Consider the following 12,517-nt stretch of genomic DNA (forward strand, 5'->3'; position numbering starts at 1 on the left):
TGCACCACCAAGCACTCTTGATACTCCCCAATGTATATGGTGTTTTTGGGGAGAGAGGAGGTGTGCTGGGGCCAGGGCAGGATTGAGGAGGGGTTGTTGGGAGCAGAGCCGTGTTATGCCAATTTTCCTCTGATAAAAAGTACCTTATGTGAGTGATTTAAGTTAGAGTAGGTAGGCCACTGCACTAACTATAATCAGCTAACTGTAATCAGCTTCCTGGGGCTACCTCCTCTCTGACAATCCATCCTAAAGTATCCAGAATAAAACACTTGATTCCTGCTCTTCAAATGACGTAGTGGAAAGGGCCAAGCAAAGGCCTGTCCAAAGTGGTAGATCATACTCTGGCTCTAGTGGATTGCTAGAAGGGCTCACTTCAGGGGTGTGAGATTGAGAATGCACTTCATTGAGTATTTAAAATGCAGGACTGATAGCAAGAGTGATGCAGAGGATTACAACTTCCATGAAGATAACTGGGTCCCAATATAGGATTTACACTGCAGTAGCTGAGAGAAGAATTTGGTCCATCATACTCGTGATTTTTTTATTAAAAGTTCTGAATTTGTCTGTTTCTTACATACTTAAGTCAAATGTGATATTTTCAGAATGACCGATTATAATGGCAAGTTCTGAAAATTACTGTAGTTTCCACTAGTGCCTAAATATATTCCTTTTTTACTGTTGATATAAATCCCTACTCTTTTTTACATTTTTTAACAGATTGAACTTCGCCGCATAACAATTTATTGTAACCCAAAATTTGCAGCTCAAGAGACCTGTTGTGAAATATCTGAGGGCATGGTAGGTTATTTGTAAAAATGTAAATATAAAACTGAAAATGCATTAATCATCTTTTATGACAAAACTTTCACCTTATTTTATTTAAAGAATGTAAACAAGGAGCATGGCCACGTTAAATTGGTCTTTCCTAAAAATGGGATACATTTTCCAGGAGAGCTCTTGCTAGGTGGATTGTTGAAACAGGATAGCATTGGCAAAGCAGCACTTCAGTGAAAGAGGAATATGAGGGACACTGTCCGAATGAAGAACACTGGAGGCTGCCATGCCCCTCTTTCTAGATACAGTTATCCATACTAATTAATAGTCGAGGAAGTCACAGGTAGAGTGATTAGAATGTAGATCTTTCCCACTGAGCTAAAGGAATGGGTGGTTCCAGAGAAAAGAGAGAGTTTTATACTTTATTATCAGCTTTACTTATGATTCCATTATGTGTCGACAGTGGGGCTTGTGGAAGGGGCATTACAAACCTGTATGAGATAGAATGGAGTGGAGAGAGAATGGGCCAGAACTTTTGATAACATACTTTCATTTTAAGACTATAAGGAAAATAGAAATAAAGAAAATAAACAGCTGAATGTCCTGTTCCTGACAACTATATTTTTATCTTTGATGTAGTTTGCATTTTTTGGATATGCATATAGTAAATATAAGGTGCCATATTCATTGAATTCAGTGGAGTTACTTTTCTCCTTTGTTTTGACAGATACAAGCTATGTGGGCTTGAAGTCACTGGGATTACTCATTTGCTTGAAGCTGAGCATTTGAATAAGTGCTTTGCTGAACCAGGCCCATATTTTTTAAATAGTTGTACCTGAGTTGTGCATGCAAAATGTGCACTAGGATACAACTAAACACAAATTTGAAGAGAAGAAGAAGCTGTGATCCTGCAGTCATGGAATTTCACCCAGAATATATCTCTTGTGCAGAATTTTGCTTCATAATATAAGCTTTTCTTTTAAAACAATGCATTTTAAACAGGCTATGAAACAACTAATAATTTTAGTTATGTATGGAAAAGGTCACACTAAATTTATGTTTGCAGTATTGTATCCATGATGGTCCCATGATATTAGAGAGCCAAGGTGGTGAGGTAACATATTTTATTGGACCAACTTCTGTTGGTGAGAGAGACAAGTTTTTGAGCTACACTGAGCTCTTCTTCAGGTCCTTCTTTAGCCACCTTGTCATATTGAATTTATAGCATCCTTAAAGTACAGTTCCACTACGCAGATAAAAGAAGATTTGAATTCTAGTATATCTTATTCCACAGACAGATGACAAAGCTTCCTGTGCTGAAGATGTAAAATGAATGGCCTAAACATTGTTACGTTATTATAATCATCATAAATGTAGTTGTTTTAAAGTAACTATTGTAAGCAATTTTATATTTTCTGATTTTTATAAGCCTTTCTTAGCAACCATAATGGCTAAAAATGCATTGTTTTAAAAGAAAAGCTTATATTATGAAGCAAAATTCTGCACAAGAGATATATTCTGGGTGAAATTCCATGACTGCAGGATCACAGAGACCCTGGTTATGTCTTCATTAGAATATGCCAGTTTCTATTCACCTGACTTTCAGCATACCTAACGAGTAGCCTCAGTTCAGATGGTTTCCAGACATTTGAGCATTGGCTTCAGTTTGGGGGGTTTCTGAATGGTAAACCCAGCAATTTACATTACAAAAGTGACAACCTCCCCCCTTGCCCATGAGCTCCCCTCTTAATTTTAATCATTTCCTGGGGTGACCAGGTGGCTCAGTAGCCTTTTATTCCCCTCTTCCATTTTCAGGGAAACTAGGTTCCTCACACTGTGACAGGAGAGATCGTGGATTTCCTAACATTGTATTACACCTAGAGTGACTTCTGTTTTATTTATAAAACAGGCATATTTGCGTAGGTTTGGTTTCAGTGCAGAAGGATCACACATCTGTAGTCTTCATTTTACTGGTACTGTGTGCAGTAACCTGAGACAAAAAAGGCTGAATAGGAACAATGTTTGGATTTTTACTTGTCAGTTACCAGCAGTGGACTCAATCCAGAATAATCATTATTTCTATTTTAGTGCCCACTGGAGGACAGTTTCATTACTACTTCTTCGTCACCAGTGACTGTTCATGTCAGCAAAATGCATGCTCTTCCAGTAGGACAGCAGGAGTCTAAAGACCAATGCCTCTGCTTTCCAAACAAAGTATGAGAGTCTTCTTCTACACTTATATCCTTTATCTTGCATGCTTTGCAGATTCTCAAGCTGTTATTTAATGCACCATGCTGTTTAATTGATACAGGTGTAGAAATTCTGAATTTCTTTGGAGGTGTGGAAATGGTTTATTTCTGTGGTGGTGCACCTAGCCTTATATTTAGAGGTTAAGATAAAATAAATGTAAATTAAATTAAAAGTTAATGTTTGTTAGCTTTACAAGATTAAATGTCTTGAATACACAAAACAAATGGACTGTTGTTGGATCATCTTCAGAAGCAGCATCAGAAATGAAAACTATTCTTTCACAATTATATTTTAACCTAGATTTGCGTATGTGAGAGTTCACTATTTCCTGGAATCTTATCTTTTTAGTGTCAAATGGCAGCACTGTATCATTGTCCCAGTGTTAGTGCCATATTTGTCTTGACCGATTTGTATTGTTAAAGTTTCTGTGGTAGAAAAAGGAAAAATATCACATATTTCTGTTATCTGAAAACTCATTTTTAAACAGGGTGAAGCAGGATTGCCAGGAGTAGCTGGTTTGCCAGGTCAGAAAGGAGATAAAGGAGAAAAGGTAAGATGCCAATCCCCTATGACACCTGCCAAGGCTTTACCTCTGTTTCTTCCTTCTTTCTGTAACAAGACAGCTTATACAGCTTTTTTTTTTTTGAGAAATCCTTTTATACATCTATTAAATATATTAATATAAAGATTAAATTAATTATATTATAATAAAACAGAATGGTACCCATCCCGTGGTCCTTCCATTTTCCTTGTGCTTTTCCTTTTTCCTTACTACCACTGTTCTGGACCCTGCAGGAAGACAGACAAGAGACCCAGAATGTGGTTTCACTAGGCCAGTGCTTTAAGTAATATCTGTGTAGTCTTTTATTTTATTTAACGTTAATTATGCTATAGTGGGTTCAGCTCCGGTGGCTTCAGTCTCAAGCTCAGTAGAATTATGTTTGTTCTAGATTTAGACCTCACAGGAACACATGAAACCACAGAAAGAAAAGGAGTACTTGTGGCACCTTAGAGACTAACAAATTTATTTGAGCATAAGCTTTAGTAAGCTACAGCTTACTTCATCGGATGCATGCAGTGGAAAATACAGTGGGGAGATTTATATACATAGAGAACATGAAACAATGGGTGTTACCATACACACTGTAACAAGAGTGATCACTTAAGGTGAGCTATTACCAGCAGGAGAGCCGGGGGGAGATGGGGGTGGGGACGGGGACACTTTGTGTAGTGATAATCAAGGTGGGCCATTTCCAGTAGTTAACAAGAACATCTGAGGAACAATGGAGGGTCGGGGGGGGGGGGAATAAACATGGGGAAATTGTTTTACTTTGTGTAATGACCCATCCACTCCCAGTCTCTATTCAAGCCTAAGTTAATTGTATCCAGTTTGCAAATTAATTCCAATTCAGCAGTCTCTCAGAGTCTGTTTTTGAAGTTTTTTTATTGAAGAATTGCAACTTTTAGGTCTGTAATCGAGTGACCGAGGAGATTGAAGTGGTCTCCAACTGGTTTTTGAATGTTATAATTCTTGACCTCTGATTTGTGTCCATTTATTCTTTTACGTAGAGACTGTCCAGTTTACCAATGTACATGGCAGAAGGGCATTGCTGGCACATGATGGCATATATCACATTGGTAGATGTGCAGGTGAACGAACCTCTGATAGTGTAGCTGATGTGATTAGGCCCTATGATGGTGTCCCCTGAATAGATATGTGGACACAGTTGGCAACGGGCTTTGTTGCAAGAATAGGTTCCTGGGTTAGTGGTTCTGTTGTGTGGTGTGTGGTTGCTGGTGAGTATTTGCTTCAGGTTGGGGGGCTGTCTGTAAGCAAGGACTGGCCTGTCTCCCAAGATCTGTGAGAGTGATGGGTCGTCCTTCAGGATAGGTTGTAGATCCTTGATGATGCGTTGGAGAGGTTTTTAGTTGGGGGCTGAAGGTGATGGCTAGTGGTGTTCTGTTGTTTTCTTTGTTGGGCCTGTCCTGTAGTAGTGACTTCTGGGTACTCTTCTGGCTCTGTCAATCTGTTTCTTCACTTCAGCAGGTGGGTATTGTAGTTGTAACCATAGTTGAAACCGTAGGCAAGTAACACATAAAAGTATAAGAACAAGGTCCATTATATTTTAGCAGTTTTATTAAACTTGCCAGCTTTGTTGCCAACAAAGTTATAAATGTTACAGCAGGTATAATTCCTAAATATAATCATATATCAGTTATAACTACAGACATACTCATATCCTTCTAAGTGGTGTTAGAGTCTGACGGCCCTCTTATGGATTGATCATCAATTCAGGGATGGTCCCTGCTGGAGGTTTCCCATAGGAAGCTCAATTTTCCCACTCTGGGCATCCTTTTTTATAATGTGATTTTGTCTATAACCATTCTGGGCATGTACATGGAAGTGTCAACCCTCTTTTTTTGATTGGTAGCCGAAAGATTAAATTTTAAATTATAAAATGTAAAAGCAAATCTTGTCTCCAAGGTCTAAACGAGCTAAGCTAAAATCTTGCAGGCCTCAGCATTTTATCTTGTGTTATTTATATCGAATACATAATTCCTCTTAATACTAATTAATCTTATACTTCTATAATTCTGTAAATTAACTCTACTTTTCCTCTACTTAATATACTATAAATATAGATAATGTAACATTAATTAATTATAACATTACACAATAAATGGATAATAAACTAATATTATTGGCTGTATGTGGTAACTGTCTGGCAATAACTCATCCAGTGCAGGTCATCTTTCCTTTGTAATCCATACTACCTGGATCACCATGCCATAGCCCTCAGTCCCCACATACACCTCTGAAGGGGGAGCTGTTTCAATGGCCGTGGCTCCTATCCCTACATTCCCTCTCTACATTGGATTCAGAGGTGTTTGATCTGTAACATTCTGCCTGTTGGAAGGACCCCCACTCTCTTGGCTGTTGCCACTGTGACGGGTTGGATCACAGAAACCCCTTTGAGAATGCCACCTGATGTGCCGAGACTACCTCTGAGCCTGTTTTCCCTGCCAGCTTGGGACTTCAGAACCTTGCCTTGTTTGAGCCAGACACGCTTGCTGCAAACACAGATCCAAGTCTGAACCACATCCCACACAAGCTGCAGGCTTAACTGAAAACAGCTTAAGAAGTGCTCCTGTCTCCAGCACTCAGATACCCAATTCCTAATGGGGTCCAAACCTGAAATAAATCCGTTTTACCCTGTATAAAGCTTATACGGGGAAAACTCATAAATTGATCGCCCTCTATAATACTGATAGAGAGATATCCACAGCTGTTTGCCCTCCCTCCCCAGGTATTCATACATACTCTGGGTTAATTAATAAGTAAAACATGATTTTATTAAATACAAAAAGTAGGATTTAAGTGGTTCCAAATAATAACAGACAGAACAAAGTGAATTATCAAGCAAAATAAAATAAAATACGCAAGTCTATGCCTAATACAGCAGGAAACTAAATGCAGATAAATCTCATCCTTAGAGATGTTCCAATTAGCTTCTTTGACAGACTAGCCTCCTTCTAGTCTGGGTCCAGCAATCACTCACACCCCTGTAGTTACTCTCCTTCATTCCAGTTTCTTTCAGGCATCTCCTTGGGGTGGAGAGGCTATCTCTTGAGCCAGCTGAAGACAAAATGGAGGGTTTTCCCAGGGGCATATATAGTCTCTCTTGTGGGTGGAAACCCCTCTCTCCTCCCATTTAGAATCCAGCCACAAAATGGAGTTTTGGAGTCACATGGGCAAATCACATGTCCATGCATGACTCAGTTTTCTACAGGACATTCCTAGGAAAGCTCAGATGTGCATTGGCATCTATCAAGGTCAGTTGTTAACCAAGTACTCCCAATTACTTGAATAACCATTTCACACTATGTTGACCAAATCTGCCTTAGGTGCTTTCTACTGCAAACACTTTAAATACAAGCATAGAGCCAACGCTCATAACTTCACATATAAAAATGATACATGCATACGAATAGGATGAATACATGTAGAAGAACATAACCTTTCCAAGGATATGTTACATGGCATATCTAGCATAAAACATATTCCAGTTATGTCATATTTACACTCATAAGCATATTTCTATAAAGCATTATGGGGTGCACCATCACAGCCACTTCCTCAGTCTTGCACCCAAGCATGGTCTGCCAGGGCTTGATGCCCAGATTTCATCACAGAGGGTAGGGTTGCTTTGCCAGCCCCATAATGTGTGGGCAGTAGCCAGAAAACTCATAACCCCATTCTAGTCTGCTGCCTACCAGCTGTCTGCAGTGGAGCATACACCGCCAGCTGCTTTCCAGGGTAGATGAAAGCCAACAATTTGCAGCTTTCAGGTACAGAATTTAAGTTAGTCCTGGAGAATATTTTTAACTGCTCTCAAAACTTTTCAACCAAGTAACATAAGTATTCCGCAAGTAGCAAAAGTCAGAAGTCAAAGGGTATTTGCCTGAAGTTTAATACATTTAGATATAATTTCTCAAATAGTGGTTTTCCACTTTCTGCTGAGCTGAAAACTTTACCTTATTTCCTGTTCTGGAAACAGCTTCCACATCCTTAGCATGGTGTGCGGCTACTCAGAATCTTACTTAGGCATGTGCTGATTACATTGTATTTTGGATCAGGTGATATAAACAGCCGAATACATCATCTGTGTGTAATAATCCTTAAGAAAAATAATGTCCCTGGTAGTAGCTTGAAGAATGATATATTTAGCGAACATGCATCCTGTGTTCCTCACTTTATTGGAATATTACTAAGTTACTGTAAAATATTCTTTGTTTTTATTTACTTATCCATTTGAAGTGAATTTAGACCTCATGAAAGGTGCTAGACTGACATCCCTGGAGAATTAAGTATTTTATTATGGCAATAAGCTGCTCCAAGGTGTACATTCATAGGCTATTGGTATATGCCTTAGGTATATTGCAGCCACAAAGGCAGAGTGCCTTCAGACATCAAAGTGCCTATTGATGCACATCCTGGAATGGTTTATGGCTATTAGAGTATGATTCATTAATTTACATTTTAATTAAAAGAAAAAAAAGTGTCTTTCCACTAGGAAAAATACATTGAAGCAGGATAAGAGAAATTACTAAAGAAAAGAACTCTCAGAAGACAGGAGGAGTAGTTTAAAATGGCCCTTTTCTCTCTCCACCTGCTCTCCTGGCCTTCATCCCCTTCTTCTTCCCTTCCTCTCCTATTAAATTCCTAATAAACAGAATTGACAGCCTTAAATCACCTCCCAATTTAGGCACCTCAGGCCTCCTGAAGCTAGAGAAGTAACGGGGCAATGTTTAAGGTGAAGTTTAATTGTAGGGATATGAAGTGGTTTGAGGCTCCCAATTAAGTTTCTTAGGAATTTGGGAGGGGGCAAGAGGAGGCAAACACAGGAGATCAGAGGTGGAGTGGGCATGTTAAAAACTTTTGCTGCTTTTTCAGCCAATACCCATAATGTGATAAATGATGTGGAAGAGAAGTAGAACATAACAAAGAAAAAAATCTTTCCTCTTACGTACTTTCTCTTTTATCCAAAATATGGTGAGAAATAGTCTCTTTCCTTTGATGAGGTTTCAGCTCTGCACCATTAAAAGTGGATCCATCATGAAAAAGATTTAACCAGCCATTAGAACTTGGCTGGGGAAAATTGGAATTCTCAGCCATTATGATCTGGCATTCTCATACGCACGGCTCTGGCAATAGCATCATTGCAAGGTTCTCCACATTACTCTGCCAGTGTGCCTCTCTTCTCCTCTGGGAAGGGGGAGGGAGGGAAATGGGACTGCTTAGAGGGGGATGATATTAATTAATTCAGCAAGTGGATTTAGTTCCTGTCTTTTGTCTTGAGATTGACCGCAAGGTTACTACTTAGTGCAGTTATGACTGGTGTGTTTTGTGATGTGGAAGTCTGTCCACTAGGCACTGGACTCAGATCACAAACTCATTGAATTTAATAGCCATCAGATACTAACTATATTTAGATAAACCTTCCCCTGTTCAGATTCAAACCAGTGACCCAGAAGGAATTGTTCTTTTCAGTTAGGTCCACGAAAATATATATTTGGTTCACTGTGTCTAACCTGCAGTGTTAAGTCTCCAGACATTTACATTTTTCATCTGTTTTAAGTAGTAGCCTTAAAGTTTTCATTCTGCCTGAAAAAGGAAAGAAAATTCTTCATGTAAAAAACCATAGCCACATACATACAGACATCCTGGTTGATAGCAGTCATTGAACCTGGGAACTTCAGAACTGAAAAGAGGACTTTCTGCTTGAGCTGAGAGCTCCTTTGGTAGTGTGAATGTGGTAAGTTGTAGTTGCTCAGGCAATCTATTACAGGGAGACATTGTTGTGTGTTCTAGACCAGTGTATTGCAGTTACAAAATGAGAGCTTCACAAAGCGCATATTTCCTTTTTTCAGCATCTTGCTCCCATATATGCACTTAGAGGTCATGTGTCAGCATATACCCACTAACTCTAGAGAACATGTGGTCTCTGTCTGGCTCCTTTTTTAGCCTAAGCTCCCCTGACTCCTGCTAAAGCTTTTATATTTATCGTGTTCTAAAACCCTCAGGATGATTCCCTTCATATCTGATGTTCATTGCACTAATTAGTGGTGGGCAACTCTCAAAAGGCTTGGAGACTCAATTTAGATATAGATCCAGAAGTCTGGACTCCTGTTAGAAATATGAGTTTCTTGGGTGTGCAAAATTAGACTGGATTTCTTATGGGCACAACTTTCTTTTTAACTTTCTAGTATTTCTTTCTTCTAATTAGACCACAAATTCAGTGAGAATGGCTTTTAAGGTAGCTGGACGTTTCTGTATCTGGTGCCAGTTGGAACATAGACGTGTAAAGGTGCAAATGTGAAAACTTAATCAAACCTAAAAAAAAAAGCTGGATTTAGGTTGGGTTTGAGTGCTGACAAAGGTTCACGGGAGGGTAAATTTTCATTTTATCTGGACCAGTGTGTCCATTCCTACTGAGGACAAATGCAGAAACGTAATGTGACACTTAGGAATATTTATGTGCACTAGGCCAAATTATGTCCACACTTCCACCCATTCACTGCATTTGCATGTCTCTTGCTAACAAAACCATGGCCTAATGTGTGACATAATCAGTTGGTACTTTCTTTCTCATATCAGATTCAGTTCTTGAAACTGATTGTAGATATAGTTTTCTAACTTAAGAATTAACATTTCATATTGTCATGTAAATACATTTTACATGACTTCAATCCTGAACTTGCAAATATGTATCTTTGACCAAAATAAGTTTTTAATAACATATCTTAGGGCTTTAGAGATGAAATGAATTGAATTTGTCAGCTTAAAGACAAGTTGCTCTTGTCATTCTTTTTAACACATTTTGCTTTAGGTCAGTTTTGCTATATGTGATCCTACAATTGTAATGCATGATAAAAGAAAAAAGGGACCATCTTTTGTGTTCAGTACTAGCATATAATTTCTAGTTTTACAATAGGTGCACCACGTAATAGCTGCATGAGATGAAGATTTAAAAGGTCAATTGCCTTTGAGGCATTCTGAATAGTTAATGTAATGAGATGATCAAAAAACAGTGCTGCAGGTAGTGTCAGATGTTCAAAATTGCTTCCACTTCAGACTGGGAAATGGTTAGCATCATAAGAAGGGAATATGTTCCTGTCCACACAATCATTATTTAAAACTTGGTTTTGTTTTAGGAGGAATCTTGCAGGAAAATTGAGAGGAACATTTTATTATGTTGATCTGGTAAACTTCCACTCTGTCTGCTTATGACTTGACAGAAGTGGTGAGCATTGTCAAAAATATAGCAACCCTCCTATTATCTGTAACATATGTCAAGACTCTGAAGAGTCTGCTATTTATTAAATATTTTACTTGGTAAACACCTTGAATTCTGTTGCAAAGAATTGTCATTATGTTGCCATTCACAGTGAATGTTAATGATAGGTTTAAATTCAGTTTTTAATCACAGGTCATTGTGCTATTTCAAAATTTAATTATACTGAATGGATTTCATGACCCATAACATTGACCAGATCTTTTCTATGTTCAGTTTATGAAACTGTTACCATCTTTAGTGCATTTAAGTATCGTTGCTCAGTGGTTGGATGGATGAGCTGACAGTTTATTTCCCTGTGGTTGTTTTAGTGTTCCTTCAAGGTCTGCATTGCTAACTTTGTATGTGGAAAATCAGGGTATTATCATCTTGTACAAATCTGAGACAAATGGTCCTTTACTCTCTTGCAGCCGTGAACATCTTTTCACCCCTTTCTCCTTGTTTTCCTATATTCCTCCTTCTCTAGCGATCCCATGGCATAATAGCCCGTCTTTTTGGCTAAATTCACTCTGGAACCATTATCAGTACCATTCCAGAACTGTCCAGAGGGTTTTTATTTTATTTTTTAAAATTAGTAGCACAAGGTTCTCTACTCTCACAAGGCTACGGTAACACTCCTACCTGCAGGACCGTAGAACTGAGCAGTTTTGAATGACAAGTGTGAAATATTTGTATTGTACCTTTTATCCCTTTCAAACTGACCCTGGTTTCAAAGTTTGGGATGTATCCATAAACCTGAAGGATTATGTTTGTACCAAGGGGAAGTCTGTGAGACCTTCTCAGACATCTTCACCTTCCCTAGAAACCGTTGTCTAATTAGAGTCATTGGAGCAGGGGGATGGGATCCTGGTTTTCCACTTTCCCAGCCGGTGCCTCAACCACCAGCTACAGAGTCATTTTCTCTCTTTTTCTCTCTGGCCCAGTGACTCTTGAAGTATACTGAGGGAGCCCCACATCAGACTATCCCATAACTCAGTGATTAGAGCACCCTGCTGAGAGGTGGGAGACCCCTGTTCAAATCCTTTCTCCACTCAAATTAGAGGGGATAAATGAATCTGGGTCTCCCACATTCCAGGTGGGTGCTGTGACTACTGGGTTAAAGGTTATAAGGTGGGTGGCAGCACCACCACTATCTCCAGCCACTGTTTTGTGTGGAGGGAGGCAGGTGCTTAACTTGTCCTCATAAGAAATTACTTAGGCACCGAAGCCACCTGACTCCAAGAGAGGGGTTCCTGGTTGTGGATTGCTAGCAGAGATAGGTGCTTCCCTGAAACCTGGATTTAGAAATCTAAGTCCCTGAGGGGGAGGGTGAAGGACACACCCCTCTCCTCAGCATCTCCCATTGGCTATTTTAGGCAGCTCTCCACCTAGCTTGCTGGCTTTTCTGAATCACATTCTGAGGTGTCTATAAGTCCCTTTGTGGATCTGGGCCTTAGTGGCCTGGGCTTAGTGTGTCCCTTTCCTGCTACCTATGAAGGAGTCAATTGTGTCCTGGCCTCTCTCCAATACCTTTGGTGTGTATTGGAGATTGGCCATTCCTGATGGTCCCTTTAATAAGATAAAAAGTAGGGAAAGAGGCAACCAGGAACCACCCCTCAGAGTATGAGGGAGAAAGGCTGCCTGTCTCCAGGAGAGGT

General features: G+C 39.3%; 1 protein-coding gene across 1 annotated transcript in view; it reads left to right on the top strand.

Moving 5' to 3' along the window:
* The window catches only part of COL19A1 (collagen type XIX alpha 1 chain), a 320,803-nt gene that overhangs the window by 44,042 nt on the left and 264,244 nt on the right, over positions 1-12,517 (top strand). Inside the window, exons 7-9 of the mRNA XM_084624334.1 lie at positions 718-798; positions 2,863-2,988; positions 3,512-3,574. Coding sequence (XP_084480460.1) covers positions 718-798; positions 2,863-2,988; positions 3,512-3,574 — 270 coding nt within the window. The remainder of the gene's footprint in view (positions 1-717; positions 799-2,862; positions 2,989-3,511; positions 3,575-12,517) is intronic.

This window comes from Lepidochelys olivacea (genome assembly GCF_965140295.1).
Source record: "Lepidochelys olivacea isolate rLepOli2 genome assembly, chromosome: 3".
In the NCBI taxonomy this organism is placed as follows: domain Eukaryota; kingdom Metazoa; phylum Chordata; order Testudines; family Cheloniidae; genus Lepidochelys; species Lepidochelys olivacea.